Here is a 19,159-nt window from a genome sequence, read left to right on the forward strand (position 1 = left end):
GATGCTATTTTTGGTGTGAAAAGGAAAGATGGAAATTTAGACAAAATTGCCACAAACACAGTGAAAATGCAAATGGAAAATGTTCACAATGACACAGAGATGCGTTGGCAAAAATTTTTCAGCAATCGCATCAGAGAGAGAGTGAGAAGTGTTGAGGAATTTTCAACATAAGACCCACACTGAATAATTTCCTAAACGACAAACTCCAAGTGAATGGTTTGAAAAAAGAAATTTAATGCCAAAAATAGACACTGCTGTGAGTTTCTTCATCTTCAACTCTTGCTTTTTTTTGTTTCATGCGACAATTGAAGGAAAAATAAATAAAAAGAAACCTCCTTGCGAGCCTCTTGTGAATTGCACACATAGCTGGGATAAGAACTCTCTCACATTACAACATACCAGGATATCTTTCATAAATTACTTATTACACATCTCAATTTATCTGTGAGAATTCTCAAAGGAAAAATCTCTGCTTATCCCACCACGGTATTGTCAATTGAGATCAATTAGATGTGGCAAAAAAAATACTATTATATATCTTCAATCACATATCCTGACCTAATTTTCTCTTATCAATTTTCCCAATGAAACTCCCCCCGTGTGGCATTAAAACTATAAATAAATCCAGAAGAAAATCAACCAAGTGACCAATGCTGTGTGGAGGTTGAATGAAAAAAAAAAAAAGGAAAATTCCTATAAGAATTATATTAAGGAGTTTGCTGGGTGTAGATAATAATGTGAAAACGTAATTTATTTTCCAATAAATCATTCAGGGCTCTTTCCTTCATCGCCTACAACAATATAGGGATTGATTTTTCCCCGCACGTTTTTTTGCTTCCTTTTCCTGACCATCGTGCGCAAACAATTAAGTGAGCCTGTAATTGAATTCATCTACAATTTTCGACTGTAACCAATCAATAATAAATTCACCAGCAATTTGGAAAAGATAGTTTACTTGAGGAATAAAGTTCTCATAGATGACAAGGATTAGATGTTATTTATTTTTATGTTTTCCCATTAAAAATTAATCTTTTTGTTTGTAAAAATTAAACAAAAAAATTTCCCACAATATTTTCACAAAGATTGTTGTAGTAAAGAATTTCACGTGATTTATTGCTGCAAAAAAGTACCAGTCAATCAATCAAATTAGTCAATTAACATCCCCCTTTCTTTCTCATCTTCAAAAATATACCAAATAACAATCTATTTTAAGACCAATATTATATACATATGTAGATTCACTGGTGAATAATGCAAATGTTGCAATTAAGCGTCAATTGAGTGGAAGAACGTGAAAATTGTTAGAGAATTCATTAATCGATGGAAAGATATCAAAACAAGTTGAGTGCCAAAGAAATGAAACACAATGTTGTGAAGCCAGAAATAGTTCTCAAAGTCAAGGAAATTCACAACAAAACTCCTCATATATGTATGTACATTATTATGTGTTTTATGGAAGAATTTTTGGTGGAAAAAAATGCCATTTAAATACCTGTTTACAAAAATTTTGTGAATATTTCTGAGAGCCTCTTATGTTACAAACTTTTTTTTTCTTTCTCTCATTTTCCCCCTCTTGAATCCCTAATGTGCACAGGTAAAAACTGAATTGTACACCGCACCTTTTCAACCCTAATGAGCAACATGTATTGCCATGTGAAACATATAACTACTTGGAAGGGATTTTAAACTCTCCTGCGTGCCTGGTTGGTAACATCCTTTGGGGTGCACAAAAGGGTGAATTTCTTCTCCCTTTGACACCGAACGGGATACATTTATATACCTACAACAGAATTCCAACAGCTTACTTGCATTTTGAAGTCCTTTTTAAGACAAAAAGCTTTCTCTGAACATCAGAGACTGAAGATTTCCATTTTAATCACAGAATGATTAATGAAATTTATCACTTTGTTGAATATTCTGCTTGACCTTACTCCTTTTAAATTTTCCAAGAAAATCTATATTACAATAGGACCCAAATATCTTTGTTTCAATATATTGAATAGATAGGCATACAGAAAACTTTAAAGCTTGTTCTTTATTATATATAAAATATATATAATAACTCTCACTTTCATTTGTAAGCCTAAAAGTTTCTGGGAAAACACTGTTACATCTTGATGGAAAACTTTACCTACTAAATGCTGAACAATTTGAAAGGATCTATTTAAATCATTGAAATGTTAACTTTCTTGTTCTAATTTTGTTACAATTAATTTTCCAAGATTTAATTTTGTCCATTAAATCCTCATTCAAAACTTCCACTTGGTAAATTAAATTAGAAGAGCATGAAGCAAAAAACTAAGATTTAGGGAATTAATTTGATAAATCAACCGAATTTCGTGTACAATGTTATACTATCACAATTAACTGATGGAAAACATCAAAAATTAATGAGAAAACTTTGAAATTTTCAAGGATACATATGGTACGAATTACATTGAAGGGTGGTTCATTAAAATTGCACAATTTGCATCATCTAATTTTAAATGATTCAACATTTTACACCCTCCAAAAGCACCCCCATGAGACTTAACAGACACATCCATTTCATTTAAAATTTTCACCAAAGAACTAAAGTTTATCGAAAGAAATGAAAGTGATTCCACATTGAATTTTGACTCCTTCACTTTCAATAAATTGAACCATGGCAAGAAAAAACAAAAATTAAGAAAAAATGCGCAAATATAAGAAAAAAATCGCAGAGAATAAGGGAGAAAAAAAAATGAGAAATAATGGTAATTAATTTCATTTTCTTTCCTCTCCTTCACTCTCCTCATTATACATTTTCACTCCACGATCTTTGCTTTCTTTCATCTTTATCCACTGAATGAAAAGACTTTCAGTGTTGGCTGAAAAAAATAATAATACATAGAGTGATATTAAAAGTGTATGTTGCTTTTAATGATATAGAGAGCTCAACCCTGAGGAAGATAGAGCTGAAGAAGTAAGAAAAAAAACTAAGAAATTTGCTGTTTCATGCATTTTGCAATGTTACAGTCAGAAAAATTGTGTTTTTCTTCTTCATTATTTCAGCATAACATCATGTAATTTACTTTACGATGAATTTGACTCTCGCGATTTTACACTACAAGCTACTAATTCATATCCACGCGAACATTTATTGAATTTATGATTGATTTATTGCAGTTTAGATGATTCAGAAGTACTTTCAAGGTCACAAATTGGTCCGTTGGAGTAATTTGGGATAAAGATTTTTTTAGGTCGATATTAAGTCTTTTTTTTCTTAATCAGGGTTAAATCTTAAAGATAGGCTTAAGTTTATTAAAGCTAGACCTTTTTTTCTCAATGTAGGGCTAAATATTTTGGGCCCGCCTTACTTATTTTACATAAATGATGAAAAGTATAGCTTTTAAGATTTAAAATTTAAATCGAACTATATTAGGCCTGAATACATTTAAGTAAGATTTTACGAATTTCGATGGATGCGCGCAGAGGACTAGAAACATATTTTGATCATTTTCAAAAAGAGGAATTTGTAAAAGTTATCCAAAAATGCATTTTGGCCCCGATAAAGTCTGACATAAGCCTAAATTCTTAAGTTTGACCTTAAAAATAAGGTCTAATCTAAAAAGCCTAAACATAAACCTAGCTTAAAAATTTAGGTTTAGCTTAAAAAACTTAGACCTAGCTTGAAAACTAAAGCTTGGCTTTATAAACTTATAGTCTTGTCTAAAAACCTTAGGCCGAACTTTAAAGCTTTAGGTCTAGCTTAAAAACCTTAGACCTAGCTTAAGAAAACTTTGGTCTAGCCTAAAAACTAAGACCTAGCCTAATAAAAAATTGAATGTTCCAATAGAAAATCGTCTTCAAATGATTTTATCTTTTAATGTTTAATCCTTAGAAGATATATCAATGGTTTTAATGCAACAATATTGTAATAGTTAGGTCATCTCATGGCAAAAGACTGCAGGCAGAGCTAGAAACTTGAAAATTGGCATAAATGTTCCTTAGGGCATATAAAGGAAGGAAAATGAGTGCGGTTTGGTTTCGTCCGCTAAAAAGCATATGGCGGCCAATTTTCAAAATGGCGTCCTTTTGAGCTATAATGTAATCTAAAGTTTTTCGTAGGTGGCTGAAATTTTAGTATGTTATAGCTGGCATCAATACCTTTCCAACGATAGGTCATTTGACTTCCTAGGTCCCCTAGAACCTAAGATATTGCCATTTTTAGGTTTTTCTTTATAAGCTCATATCTCCGGTTCTACGTAACGTACAAAGATGTTTGACCTATCATTGGAAAGGTCTTGCAATACTCTACAACTCTCTAGAACATTGCAAACCAATTAAAAGAACATTTATGGGTCAAAAATACAAAAAACAATGTGTAATTTTTGACGCAAAAATTTTCATTAAAAAATAATTTTATCGGAATAAATTTTTTCTCAGTGTATTGTCCAGATTCAGACGTTTCCAAAACATGGTCATTATAGGCTGTAGCTCAAATAGAACCAGAGTTATAGCGATTTAAAAAACGTGAAATATTGAGAAAAAATTCTTGTAAACATTTCAACAAAAGGCAGAAATTTGTGTTTCATACGTCACTGATAGATGGCGTTGAGTGATGCAAAATTTTTTTATTTACTTTTTTATGGTAAAATAAGACTTATTTTACATTATAATTATGTTTAATTGACACCACACACCAAAATTAGTCATTACATTAACTAATTAATATCAATTTTCATAAAAAAAGCATGAATGTGTTTTCATTTTTGAATCACAAAAATTTCAGTGACGTATGAAACACAAATTTCTGCCTTTTGTTGAAATGTTTACAAGAATTTTTTCTCAATATTTCACGTTTTTTAAATCGCTATAACTCTGGTTCTATTTGAGCTACAGCCTATAATGACCATGTTTTGGAAACGTCTGAATCTGGACAATACACTGAGAAAAAATTTATTCCGATAAAATTATTTTTTAATGAAAATTTTTGCGTCAAAAATTACACATTGTTTTTTGTATTTTTGACCCATAAATGTTCTTTTAATTGGTTTGCAATGTTCTAGAGAGTTGTAGAGTATTGCAAGACCTTTCCAATGATAGGTCAAACATCTTTGTACGTTACGTAGAACCGGAGATATGAGCTTATAAAGAAAAACCTAAAAATGGCAATATCTTAGGTTCTAGGGGACCTAGGAAGTCAAATGACCTATCGTTGGAAAGGTATTGATGCCAGCTATAACATACTAAAATTTCAGCCACCTACGACAAACTTTAGATTACATTATAGCTCAAAAGGACGCCATTTTGAAAATTGGCCGCCATATGCTTTTTAGCGGACGAAACCAAACCGCACTCATTTTCCTTCCTTTATATGCCCTAAGGAACATTTATGCCAATTTTCAAGTTTCTAGCACTGCCTGCAGTCTTTTGCCATGAGATGACCTAACTATAAAGGATCTGCTGTCATAACAATCCTATTTAAAGAATTGTCAAGATTCAGAATACAATCGTTTGAATTTTATTCTTTTAAGCTAAACTATTACAACTAACTTCGAAACTATTTAAGTCAATAGAATAGAGCATTATCCTTATCAAATAAGAAAAATCTCCTGATAAAAAGAATTATTCTCGCAATCCAATAAAACATTTTATTAAATGAAACACGATTATAATCATAATTGATCTGTTTTTGTCATCACCAAAACTCAACTACCTAAATTCAAAAATCTTTTTTCCCTGACTTGTATTTTCATTAGCATATCATGCTCATTAATAAAACTAAATTACTATTTTGTTGACTTCTTAAGTTGTTGATTTTATATTTTGAGCTAGTAGTGTATTTTTTTCGCACAAACACATGGTTGGTGTATAAACACTGGATCCAGTGAAACGTCAGCACCTCCTAATTGTATGGACGGACATGAATGCTTGTGTTGGTACTTTTAATGGGGGAGAATGTGGGAGAGAGACAACAAATTATTATTTTTTTCAGACATGACTACGGGGAAGCAAAAAATGATGAATTGAGTGGATAAAAAGGATTTTGCTGAGTAAAGGACAAAATTTACTTTGAATAACATTGAGAAAAATCTCTCAAGTCATTGCAGTGAGTTTTTGTATTTTCTCATAGCACTATCCCTGGTTTTATCTATGTATATTCATCCCCTATTATTGCAGGTATGTGCATGAGGGAGAGAGGGAGAGAGAGAGACATGGAGACTAAGCAAAAAAGCACCCCTAAAAATTTCCAGTGCTGACGATTCATGTTTCCCTGGTAGTTTCAGGACGTCTTTCGTCCTTCAAGGGGAAATTCTCAAATGTTGAGGAATTTTGAGGATTCCTCATCCTTGCAGACACCCTTTAAAATTCCATACATCGCCATTTTATTTATGAAATGCCAACACACCTCTTTGGATGACAAAAAAATCTTTAAAAAAATAATTTTTTTTTGACAAGTTTGTACCTTGAAAAATTTTCTCCATGTGAATCACACCGTTGCGAAATTGAACATTTTATTTCACTTTTGCACGCTGCTTTTGTAAAAATTACTCTCATTTTGCCATGTTTTGTCACGGCTCTTTTCCATCGAAAACTCACCTGTTCTCTGTAAAGTATTTTTGTCAATTCAACATCAAAATAATATACCCTCAATTGGGACAAGCATTATTTTGGTGCGCTTTTCGTGGAAATCACAACAAAGAATGAATTTTCCGAGAACACCCAAGAGACAGAAATTATTATATACCTCAATGTTTAATTGAAGGTACAAAAAAAACAACTCAATTTCCCAGAAATTATTGAATGTGAGTTCTTTCTTTCAAAATATAACTGAACTGAAACAACATCATTCAGTACAAAAAAAAGAAAAAATCCTTTTATTTTTCTTTTTTTTTTTAATTTTAATTTTGCCCACTCAAAAATTACAAACACATAATAAGAAAAAAATTAATTTCTATGTGTAGGTATGTGCTTCCATGAGTGCCAGCAGAAATTCATAATAATTATTGCAACACAAAGCGTGAAGGAATAAATTACGGACAAAAAGACTTCTTTTTTGCAATATTAATCCATTGAAGAAAATATTTATAAAATATTTACGCTGGTGTGCGAGATTCATTTGGGAAGAGAATCCGGCACGTAAAATCCATCAATTTGGGAATAAATGCAAAAGAGAGAACTTGAAGAAAAAAAATTCTCTGCAATTTCTTGTTCAAAGAGAAACTTTTCTCAATGTGTGCAAAAAATAATCAATTTCCCCAATAATATGTCTTCTTGTGAGACAAAGTGAAGGTAATTTTTCCGCTAGATTGAACATTTTGTAGATTTTATTTATTCATATTTGATTGCACTTTGTCCGGTAAATTATATTGAGCACTTGAAGAGCCTTCTTTTTTCTTCAACAGAATTTATTCATCTCAAGGTAGTTGGATTTCATAAAGGTTTGATTTATAAATATTCATTTAAAAAAAACTTTATAACACCTTATAAAAAAATTACTATAAGACATTGTTTTCATTTTCTTAGACTTGGCTTGTTTCTTCTGCTTTGTCTGTAACGACTGTGCGGATTAAAAGGTTATTACTGATAAAACATATGACTTTTCAAGGGAACCTGCCCTAATTGTTAAACGGACTTGTTTCTCATAAATAAACAACCTTTTTATAAAAAAAAATAAATAAATTTAAATTAATATTTAGACATAAAAGTGATTTATTCTTTTTAATGATTTGTTATTCTTGCTGTGAGAAGTGAAGAAATTCCATTAGGCACATAATTTATTATTATCTTAAGATAATATCTTGATAGTATGTAATTGAACCAAATAACGTTTAGTACCTATTAATACAGCACGTTTTATAAATTGCATATAAATCTCGATTAATAATCATCTCTTGAATACAAAATAAACTTTATTGTATTCTAATTTGTATAAGTAATCAAATATTAAATTAATTATTGCAGGAATGTATTATTGATATTATGGAGATATTGAATTGAATGTTTTCAAACAATTTTCCAATTTTCATATTATCTTAGACATTCGAAAAGTAAAAATATAAATAATTAGGTAATACAAAAATTACATAGTTAACTAACTGAATAAAGGTGCAAGCTGAACTATAACAAAATGAAATAATTACTTTTTAAAAATTATTAATGATACTTTAAATGATGTCTAAGAGTTTTAAGATTTCAGATCCTTTATCAAAATATGGAAACGTTACGCCTAGTTTAAGTTTCTTAGGTCCCAAGTTTCATAAGCTAGGCTTTTCAGGTCAATCCACATTTTTTTTAAACTGGACCTTAGTTTTAATTGGCTAAGCTCCAATTTTTTAAGCAATGTCTAAATTTCTTAAACAAGGTCTAAGTTCTTTAAGCTAGGTTTAAGTTCTACGCATCGTGCCTAAGTTTCACAGGCTAAGCATAAGTTTTCCCAAGTCAGACCCAAATGTTTAAGGTCAGACCTCTAAGGTTTTAAGATTAGATGTAGCTAAATCGGTCCCTAAGGTCCTTAAGATAGACATATTAGTGAACCTCAGTCGTAATCTAGGTAAAACGTTAAGATACATATAAACCGAAACTAGTGTAAGGTTAACAGTAAGGTATGAGCGGATTAACGGGACATCGATCGCCAACCTTGTCGGGACAGTGAGTGTTGTGATGGCAGTGACTGCGACAGGAGGTGTGTCGACACGTCCTTGCCGCTTGGAATGTAGGAGTAATCTTACATTTCAGAAGTGGGATGCGACTCTGCAGCAGAAGGAAGTGGAAGGAGTTCAAAGGGGATGCAGACGTAAAGGAAAAGGTAGGCGATTAAGAAATAAAGAGAAAGCGCGGAATAAATAAAATGGCGGCAAAGAGGAGCGGGAAGCAGAAGAGCGGGAACCGGGAGAATGATGTAAAAAATAGAGATTTTTTTTTCTTTTCTCTTTCTCTCTGCAATTGAACAAGTTTTTATTTTAGGGATAGAAGCAAAGTGTAATGTGAAAATAATAAGAATGTGAGCAAAGTTAATAGGGAAATAAAATAAATTGTCTTGAGAATGCATGCAAAAGGAAGATTGTTTCGAGAGGTGGTATCGGGAAACGGGAATTGCGCGAATGCACTCGGGTGTGTTCGACATCAGTCGGTACCGCACCGAGTGAAATGTCAATTTATTGTCGTTATTGTCATTGTTGAATTCACGGGAAAAAAAAAATAATAAAGGCGAAGTGCGAGGAATTTAGTTAAAATAACAGGAAAAAGTGAGTTTCAGAAGGAAAGTAGAAGAAAAATCGAGCGAGAGATAAGTAAGTACACAGAATAAAAAGGAAAAGTCATTCGGATTATTCGAGAAATTTGGAGATAATTGGAATGGAATAATTTTAGGTTAGAATGGATGGAAGAGAAATCGATTTGGAGGAAGGAGAGCTCCGGGAGTACGATGAAGAAGCAATGGGAGGAGATGAACAGGGAGAAGTGATTAAACACTACAGGCAAAAGATCCGTGAATTGGAAAAGGATAATGAAGCGCTCAAACGGGGCACATCTTCATCAAGTTCAAGGGAAGTGGGAACATTCCGGCTGGCTGGTGGGGAAATTAAAGATTTGATCCCGGCGTTCCGACCTGGGGAAGATGAGACAACCACAGAAGAGTGGATTGAGAATCTAGAATCCATGCGGGAGATCTACGAATGGACCGATCAACAAGTTCTGCTGTATGCGTCAATTCGGCTCAAAGGAGCCGCAAAGAAGTGGCATTCAACCACAAAGACGAAGACGTGGGATGAATTTAAGTGGGAACTGATGAAAGCTTTTCCGGAGAAGATTAATGTAGGAAGGATAATTGAAGAAATTCAAGGGAGAAAGAGGAAGCGAGATGAAACTGTAACCGAGTACTTCTTTGAAATGAGACAGAAAGGGAAAAAGATAAAGTTGGATGATGCGACGATCGCAAAGTACATTATAGCAGGACTGGGAGATGAGAAATTGATCGGTATGGTGGCCGGAGCTAACTACGACTCCCCACAGGAATTGCTCCAGAAAATCAAAGATGCTGAGGATATTCGTAGAGCCATGAGAAAACACGAAATTGGCGAATCAGGGGGGAAAGAAAAGGGAGGAAAGAACGATGCACGGCCTGAACAAGAGAGCCAGGATGGGAATCAGGTGCAGAAAGTATCTTGCTACAATTGCGGGAAAATTGGTCAGACAGCCAGAGAATGCCATGAAAGAGAAAACAACCAACAAGACATGAAGGCAGAAATCACGTGCTTCAAATGCAACGAGAAAGGTCACATAGCAAGATTTTGTGGCAAAAAGGAGAGAGACTCAAAGATGATCCATATGGGCAACATGAGAATAATTGAAGTTGAGAAAAAGGAAAATCCGAACTACAAGGAGGTGAAAGTTAACGAGAAAAAGCTCTGGGCTTACATTGATCAAGGGAGTGATTGCACCACAATCAGAAAATCCAATGTAGAAGCTCTGGCGGTAGAGATTAAACCGAGAACGACAACGCTGAGAGGATTCGCAGGACAATGCCAGACCGTGGGGCAAACGGAAGTATGGGTTACGATTGACGAGGTGCGAAGGCAAACAACCGTCCATGTCGTACCAGATGAAGTTCAAGACATTCCAGTGATTGTCGGCCTTGATATTCTGGGAAAGGAAGACATACGAGTCGTCAGACAAGGCAAAACGATGCAGATAGAGGATGTCCGGAAGGATGCAAACAAGAAAACTACTGGAGAGAAATAGTTACGCCTTTAAATTGTCATAAAAATAAATTAAACAATGCTCAAATAAATTGGGGGTGGCAATGACAATTTCTATTTTTACTATTATAGGAAACGAAAGGGAATATTTGGGTTAGTTCAGACAAACTAGGGGAATAAAGCAGAAGTTGCAGAGTAAGTAGTAAATTCAGTAAACTAATATTTTAAAAAAAAGTTATGTTACAGAAGTAGATCAAAAAGCGAGATTGTTTTAACAGAATCTGAAAGTAAGTTCATTATCTGAGAATTGTAGGGAAGTCTTGGAATGGGGAAAAGTAAATTTATCTGTTCGCATAGGGCCGTTGAAAGTTTGAGTCAAGTGAAGAAGGGAGAGTAAGAAAAAAAATCGAGTTGAATGAAGAAGGGAAGAATAGAGAGAACTTCAGGCTGAAACACCCTTGGTTGAGTCCGAGACGTGTCCAGAAAGTTGAAGTTAGTAGAGAAATGCAAGCGAGGCAAAAATTAGAGTTAGGTGAAGTAGAGGTTGCAAGAAAGCTTCATGCTGGATCACCCTTGGTTAAGTTCAAGACGTGTCCAGAAGAAGTAGAAGGCAATGAAGAGAGAAGCAAGAGAAAATGAGAGCTGGTTGAAGTAGAGATTGCGAGAAAGCTTCATACTGGAACACCCTTGGTTAAGTTCAAGACGTGTCCAGAAGGAGTAGAAGGCAATGAAGAAAGAAGCAAGAGAAGATGAGAGTTGGTCGAAGTAGAGATTGCGAGAAAACTTCATGCTGGAACACCCTTGGTTAAGTTATAGACGTGTCCAGTAGAAGTAGAAGGCAACGAAGAGAGAAGATTGAGAGTTGGTTGAGGCAGAGCTTGATGAGCGTCAATCTGTAACACCCTTGGTTAAGTTCAAGATGTGTGCAGAAGAAATCGAAGCCAATAAAGAGAGAACAAGAAAGATTGAGAGTTGGTTGAAGTAGAATGTGTGAATGAGCGCCACTCTGGTACACCCTTGGTTAAGTTCAAGACGTGTCCAGAATAAGTCGAAGCCAAGAAAGAGAGAAGTAAGACAAAATTGAGAGTTAGTTGAAGCAGAATCTATGAATGAGCGTCATAGCATCTGATGTCAGGAGTGGCCGAGGGGTTGAAAAACGGTATTGAAACAGGAACCAATAAACGGATTAGAAGTGTACTCAGTGTTAGAGAGAGAGTAGTGAAAGAAAGGAAATTCTGTAATATCCTGAAGGAAAGAAATAAAAAGTTAGGTCGAGTTGTAGGATACAGGAACAACGACGATCAGATAGAGACAGAATAATTAGTAAGGAGACAGGTTGAATTGAAGATCCGGTTAACGGCAAATAATGAGAGTCAGAGCACAGTTCAGAAGATGGCAACAAGAGGGGTACAAGAATACATGAGAATAGAGGAAGATAAGACGAGCAGGGAAAGATCAAAGGGAGTCTGGAATAGTACGAAGCAAGAGAAGTTCAGGGAGGCAATTACAACGAATGTAGAAGCGGGGATCTAACATGAAGAATGACGTCAAGGTCGCTGAGGGCAGCTCCTGAAGTCAGGAGTGGCCGAATGTAAGGTTAACAGTAAGGTATGAGCGGATTAACGGGACATCGATCGCCAACCTTGTCGGGACAGTGAGTGTTGTGATGGCAGTGACTGCGACAGGAGGTGTGTCGACACGTCCTTGCCGCTTGGAATGTAGGAGTAATCTTACATTAGTTCCTTGACTAAATCTATTTCTTAAATATAAGTCTGAAAAATTAATTCATGTATGTATTGAAAATCCTTTTTCCTTGTACATGACCACATTTTAATTACGTAAGAGCAGCAACAGATTCACGTTTAGTGAAATAACTTGTATAATGAAGACATGAACAATAAATAACAAAAATTAACTAAGGAAAATTGTTTTGCTGTAAATGAACATTCTAGAAAGAGATGTTCTGTTGACCAGAGCCAGAATCCTTTAGAAGTTTTCCTTTTGGACACATCTCACTCTCTCTCTCTCAATACTCTCACTTCCATGCGCGCATGACCTATCCCACAAAATGAATTCAAAAATCTCACAACGAAATCCACCCAAAATGACCTTGAGTACAATTTATACATTTTCTCGAAGATTTTCCCTGTCCAAGAGATTTTTTCATTGGCTCCTATCTTTTCTCTTAATTTCAACAATTCTTTAGGGTATTCCAGGTGAAGCTAAATGGGCTCGATGAGTGTATAAAATCACTTGGGCAGGGAATCTATCTAAAGAGTTGTCTACTAATCGATTTTAGTGGACCAGTCGAGCAACCTCGGGCGCCAATAAAAGGAAAAATGCTCACAGGTGGAGGAAATTGCAAAAATCCATCAACATGGTTTGGAGAATGATGAAGGAATAGGAAAAGAACGTGAAGAAGCAAAAGTCGGGGAGCAAAACTCTCGAGGTGGAAAAATTCGTCATCTTGCCTTTTGTTGTGGCACAAAACAATATATTCTCCTCGCGAGACAAATACAGGTGCGACAGGGACAACACCATGTTACGAGACTAAAATGTGGCAGGTCAGAGGGCGTGCACGGAAGCGAGACAGATGTATGTGTCTAGCAAAAGCCCAATATGTGTGTCCAATTTGACCGCAAAAATGACGGCGCTAGTGTAGCCCCGCATATCGATACACATATCTCCTCACAGACACATGCGACTCCACTGTGTTTTGAAGGTTGACATTCGAATCAGAAGTGGCACTGTGGTGCCATCTCACTCGCACCCGTGCACACGGTATTGGGGGACAGAGGGTATCTCACTCACGCGGATCGCCATAAAAGTCAAGTCAGGACGGCAAGGATGGCAAAATGGACGACAACAAATCAACTTGGGGGATATTTGGGTGACTTACCTTTGTGAATTTTTAACATACTAATCAGAAAAAAGCTTGGCTAGACTCCGTCTACTTTCTAGCCGTGATGTTTGCCAAAAAAACGCTGGGGGTATCCACACAAAATGGCCACACAGTGTTGCAGTACATTCACGAACGAGAATTCACTCGCACTTTCCACCCCAACTTTTCCTCAAACACACCCGCACCCAAAAGCAACCCCGTGCTTGGGTATTTCCTCACTTTGCGCAACCTTTTCTTGTTGTTCTCAAATCAACTGTTGGCATTGCACCTTCGGAAAAACTACCTTGTGCGGTAGAAAAATCAACTGATTTTCTTAATGGTACACACACACACACGCGCGCACTCTAAAAGAAAAGAACCGAAGCGCCGTCAACACGGGATTTTTTGCACAAATGAATGTAAATCCACTCCGTACAGTATATTCGATGGAATCCGGGAGCACTGTTGCATGTGTCTCTGGACAATAATTGGGATTTATCGCGATTTTTCACGGTGATTTCTTGGAAAAATGTACGCGACGAAAAAGCACGATTTGACAGGTTGACTGACGTCAGAAGAGCTTTCGCGCGTTCGGGAAACACCCCAACTACCCGGCCCAATCGCCCAAAACCTAGGAAAAAACACTAGTCTACTCTTCAGGGGAATTTCCCCTCTGAAGCATTAGAGCTTGATCCAGTTTTATTCAATAAAATTAGTCGAATAAGCGTGAAAATGAGTTGGTAAGGATTGCGGCCATCAGGAAGGAAGTGGAGGACAGTACAATATCTCTATCTGGTCGACCAGACACTACAAACGCAAGTGGATCGAACAAAATTGCAAAAAAATTTTTAAGAATAACAAACTGAAAGGTTTCTAAAGTGACCATCAGAATCTTCCCCATCCAGCTTTGTGCAGAAGACTCCAGACCATCCTCACCAGACTGAGAATCGGGCATACGAGTTACACCTACTCATTCCGCATGACCAACTAACTACCGTCGGAAGTGAAGCTAATACTCGAACAATGAAATAAGTCTTCGAATACATCAAGTTTCATAAACATTGGACGCCTTACAGAGAGACTAGCAAGGATTCTGACCACTATACTACCGAGAAATCTAGATCTGGGATGAAATTCGGCTACAAATTCCAATAAGCTTTGAGAAACAAACAAGAGGGCCCAGGAAGCAGTGGATAGAACACTCGAGTTGTGTCCATAGTCCTTGGTTCGAATACAGACGGTGCCGCCCGTATGGGATAGGAGTTTGTATCTGGATACGCCGAATGTACTGTGCTCGCCGAGAAAGCATGCTGTATCCACAGCTGTGGGTATGTCTCTCTCAGGCATACGGAAGCGAACGCCGAAAAATAGAGATGAAAATGCCCCTGCTGGCCAACGTTGGATCCACAGTGGTACACGTTGGTTAGATTGTTGAATTGAGAGAAAGAGATGCACTCTCACCCACCTAAAAGGCAATGGCTCTCTTGCATCAAAATGCAGGGAATGAAAGTAACACCTAGATGATTTTCCAATCTGTACACAAATCCAGTTTCACAAACATAACCCTCTGGAAACATTTGCCTACCCTTTGACCATTAATTCCGATCAATGAGAAAAGAAATTACCACGAGCTGTCGTTCGGCTTGGGCAATAACGATCTTCAATAATATCAGATAATGATGATTAAGAACCGAGGATTCTACCACAATAGACCTTTCAGGACGCAGTAGGAAGAAAGCGATTATACGCATAACTATACGCGAACTTTCGGCCGATATATCATTCGACATGTCAACATATTATCTGTAGCCAAGTCTCATTTAATCCACAGACATCCAGTCTATGCCGGTCCCTTGGTCCACCTCTCACGATAGTTTTACATTTAATATGCTTCAGAGTGCACAGTGAAAGGTTTACACAGCTTTCCATCCCAAATAATTTTGCAATATTTTGCAATGATGAAATTTTATTTTAACGCTACCGTCTGCGTTCTTGCTTGACACTCTTTCTTTTCTCCTTCTTCTCCTCCCTTAGTTGCTTCTGCCTCCTGAGATCTTCCTTGTCCTTCTCCTTCTTCTTTTGACTCTCCAATTTTGCCTGTTCCCGGCGTTCTCGCATCATTTGCTGCACAGCCTCCACATTGGTGTTACGCCCTAGTTCCGCATCTCCATTTGATGTGCTCGGGGCCCCATCATCCTCTTCGTCAGAGAGCTTAGCAAAGAATAAATGAAAATTAGAATTACTTGAAAACTATTTTAGCACGGAATTTTTCATTTTACCGCAACTTGGCTGTACTGTGCTAATATTTTGGAGCGTATCTGAGACTCCTCGGATGTCTGTCGTCGCTGAACAGTGGACGTGACCACATTTGACTCTAGGAGTCGTGCAAGACGTGTATCAACATCCTCTGTTGCAATTTCCTTTTCCTCCTGTGGCTCAGCATTGAAGGATTTCCACTTATTCACAATTTCCTCTGCCGTTGATCTTACATCTGTATCCTGAAAGGGGGATATTTTATTTAATAATACTTCCCGTTTGTAATGAGATTTTCGGGGAAAGAAAGTCCTTCCTGGAAATTGTCCTTTTATAGTAAGAAACTGCCCCGCAATTTTAAACTTACAATTATCCCTTCCAGAAGTTCCTCAATGGCACCAACTTTCTCCTCAAACTGCTCCTCTGCGTCCCCATCTAGTATTCCCGTTATGTAGGGCCCGTAAATTGATTCATCCGTGTTTATTTTGTGCAATTTTTCCTTGAGCCAGGAAGCAAAATCTTCTGCCATGTTTATATACCTTGACAGGTTTTGCCTTGACGGGTATATCGTTGTAGGGTTTATCCATTCCAATTTTGTTTTTTTCTCAATTATTCATTTTTGGTTGCCGGAGAAACTTTCTTCGTCGAAAAAATCCGTCAAAATAGCTCGATTCTTTTCACAAATCATCCGGAAAGGCAAGATGGTAGTTGAACATCACGTCAAGGGTTACGAGGAGTTTACGAAACTCGGTAAGGAGTCATAAAATTGCGTCAAGGTTGTTGCGAAGTTGCTCTTGAGACGAATTTGATAAGAATTTTTTTCTCTTTTGTGGGAAAGTGGATGAGCTGGAGACATCGGGGAAGACAATTCATATTCTTTTCAGCGGTGGAAAGCAGGAGAATGGCGAGAGTTGGTGCCCTTACTGTGTGAAAGGTATTTGTTGAAGATTTGCCGGGTTGCTGGAGGAGTTTTTCATGTTTGTGGTTTAATTTAGCGGAGCCAGTGGTCATGAGTGCCCTGGAGAAGGCTCCTGAGGAGACACATTTCATCCATGTGGACGTAGGAGAACGTGCCTATTGGAAGGACTTGAATTGTCCCTTCCGCAAGGATCCACGAACTCATCTCGTGTTCCTCCCCACGCTGCTGAGGTGGAAGTCTCCTCAGCGACTCGATGGTGAGAAATGCTCAAATGCTGACCTTGTAGAGATGCTCCTTTGCGATGAGGATTGAAGGGCTACAAACACTCAGTTAATACGCAAATAAATATACATTTCCGGATATTTCAGTGTAAACAATATGTGTGATTAAATATTGAATGATCCACTATACTTTTTGATAAACATCTTAATCACGTGAATGTTGACAAGCTGCGTCCTGGCATTGGGGGTGAGGAGCTTGTGGAAACGATGGTAGTACTGGAGGAGATTGGTGAGGGCGAGCTGAAGGAGTGTTTGCCCCGTGACGAGGGATGGGAATGACAGGAGAACCTCTTTGTTTATCTCCTCAAGGGCTGTCTTCCAGTTTGAACTAAAATTCGCCACCAGAGCAAGGGAACGACGCTCCTGCCGTCGAAGTTCCTCCATTTGTTCCTTCTCCAGCATTGGTTCACATTCACGTACAAATTGAATGATTCCCCCAAAATGAGGCGCTAGAATTTCCTCCACATACTCCCCACTTCTCGCTGACAGCTGTTCCCGGAATGCTTCGGCTTCCTTGCTATTGTCCCGCGTACGTTCCATGAGGACACCCAAGACAAGGTCATAGTTGTTGATTAGGTAGATTAGCTGTTCCTTTCGCGATGGGAAGATTGCCGCCATGCGCAGGATAAAGCATTCCACTTCATTTTGCAGTTCCAGCAGCAATCGACTCATGAGTTCATTGGGAAAGTGCTCAGAGATGCCCACAATGGCTGCTGAGAACTCTGCATAGCGCCGTGTGATGCAATGAGGCCCCATTTCACGCGTAAACTTGGTTGGATCGCAATCCCGGACGCTTTGGATGTTGGCACGGAAGATTACTTCGAGTCTCGGCCAGATGACAGCCTGTAGGGAATCCCAGTATTTATCGAGAGCTGGCACACAGCGCTTGTGGCACATGAGCTGATAGCGCAGGATGAGGTGAATACAGAGGAACATTGCGATGCAATCGAAGCAATCCTGGATGTATGTTTCGACATTCTTAATCAGCAGCGAAAGGGTACGTCCCATGATTTGATTGAAGAGTTCCTGCGCCTGTGAGCCACGCACCATGAAGAATTCCGTCACAAAGAGGTACTCCCGGCATGCATTGTCCACCAGGGCGTACTGTTCAGAGCGGAAGAGTGCCTCATAGGGGTATTTGTTTTTCTGCTGGGCATGTGGAACGAGAATGGGGGCTTCAAGTTGCTGATTGAGAACATCTCCGCGGTTCCCGATCGTAAACACTGTGCTCTTATTCTTCAGGGATGTCGTCTTGGTGAAGAGAGATTTGTTGACAGTGTCCTCGATACCCATTAGATCATCCTTAGAGGCAGCTTCCTCATACTGCAGAGCCGCCAGCCGCGAGGAGTAGCTCTTGAAGTAACTAAAATAGATCTTTCCCATTGTATCCACGTACTCGCCACAGATCTCCTGAGCCACTTGCCGCTCATTCGACAGGATGAACTCAAAGAAGAACTTATACTTTAGCATTGCATTCTGTGGCACCTGGTAGTTCGTCATGGGTTTGCGGAATTTGTAAATTTGTTCCAGCAAATACGTCCGGATCTTTGTCATTGCTTTAATCTTGAGATTCTCCAGCACTTCCCGCACATCATTGACAGAGGCGGATTCCTTGAAGCTCAACTCCTTTACGAGGGTTAATTTGTGATTCAGCTGATTGAGATGCACGAGGAAATCCTTCTCCACAACTGGTGTCTCCATTATGGCTGCAATCATCTCTTCCGGAATTGCCATGTCCTCAATAAATTGCGACAGCTGTGCCCGGACAGATTGTCTATTTGTCAATTGAACGGACATTGAGACTGATTTCTTCTGCAGAGACGTAATCTCCGTGCTTATGTTGCTGAGGACATCCTGGAAATTGGTCAGCATACTCTCCATTCGCTCCAGAATCTCATCACAAGCCCCAATTTGTGTGTGGAGCTTTGCAATATTTTGACTCTCCTTGATGTAATCATTGATTGAACGATTCTCCACCTCATTGAATTCACGCTCAATCTGTTGCGAATACTGCCGAAGGTCTGTTCCTGTCTTCAGGATCTCCTGAACTTCCTCGTCATCCAATTTTTCCACTAAATTCGACATTTTTTTTACAATTTATTTTTCTTTTCTTTGTTGAACCTAACCTCATTCGTTTCTGTCAAATATTTATCGAAATTCA

At 37.7% G+C, this 19,159-nt stretch overlaps 5 protein-coding genes across 14 annotated transcripts in view; 2 read left to right on the forward strand and 3 right to left on the reverse strand.

The window, feature by feature from the left end:
• LOC129790817 (nuclear receptor coactivator 2) overlaps positions 1–14,219 on the reverse strand; it is an 81,018-nt gene extending 66,799 nt beyond the window's left edge. For 5 of the 10 annotated variants that reach the window (XM_055828561.1, XM_055828568.1, XM_055828560.1 and 2 more), the window contains exon 1: positions 13,564–14,137. The gene's annotated coding sequence lies outside the window, so the exon portion shown is untranslated. Of the gene's footprint in view, positions 1–13,563 lie in introns of all 10 variants that reach the window. The other 5 variants (XM_055828565.1, XM_055828563.1, XM_055828569.1 and 2 more) reach the window with 2 other exon arrangements.
• On the forward strand, positions 9,112–10,775 carry LOC129790883 (uncharacterized). The gene is made up of 2 exons (XM_055828706.1): positions 9,112–9,257; positions 9,337–10,775. The coding sequence occupies exon 2, from the start codon at positions 9,343–9,345 to the stop codon at positions 10,705–10,707; it is 1,365 nt and encodes a 454-aa protein (XP_055684681.1). The 5' UTR covers positions 9,112–9,257; positions 9,337–9,342; the 3' UTR covers positions 10,708–10,775.
• Positions 14,220–15,493: 1,274 nt separating the features above from the next.
• Positions 15,494–16,366, reverse strand: LOC129790936 (coiled-coil domain-containing protein 43). Its single transcript, XM_055828787.1, has 3 exons — positions 16,166–16,366; positions 15,825–16,043; positions 15,494–15,756 (listed from the first exon to the last, which is right to left on the reverse strand). Exons 1-3 carry the CDS (start codon positions 16,325–16,327, stop codon positions 15,523–15,525), a joined length of 615 nt encoding a protein of 204 aa, XP_055684762.1. The 5' UTR covers positions 16,328–16,366; the 3' UTR covers positions 15,494–15,522.
• A 71-nt stretch (positions 16,367–16,437) lies between these two features.
• Positions 16,438–17,127, forward strand: LOC129790950 (thioredoxin domain-containing protein 17). Its single transcript, XM_055828805.1, has 3 exons — positions 16,438–16,548; positions 16,637–16,732; positions 16,794–17,127. The coding sequence occupies exons 1-3, from the start codon at positions 16,500–16,502 to the stop codon at positions 17,027–17,029; spliced, it is 381 nt and encodes a 126-aa protein (XP_055684780.1). The 5' UTR covers positions 16,438–16,499; the 3' UTR covers positions 17,030–17,127.
• On the reverse strand, positions 17,048–19,152 carry LOC129790851 (vacuolar protein sorting-associated protein 52 homolog). Its single transcript, XM_055828651.1, has one exon. It carries the CDS (start codon positions 19,081–19,083, stop codon positions 17,104–17,106), a length of 1,980 nt encoding a protein of 659 aa, XP_055684626.1. The 5' UTR covers positions 19,084–19,152; the 3' UTR covers positions 17,048–17,103.
• Between the last annotated feature and the right edge of the window lie 7 nt (positions 19,153–19,159).

Source organism: Lutzomyia longipalpis, chromosome 2 (genome assembly GCF_024334085.1).
Source record: "Lutzomyia longipalpis isolate SR_M1_2022 chromosome 2, ASM2433408v1".
In the NCBI taxonomy this organism is placed as follows: Eukaryota; Metazoa; Arthropoda; class Insecta; order Diptera; family Psychodidae; genus Lutzomyia; species Lutzomyia longipalpis.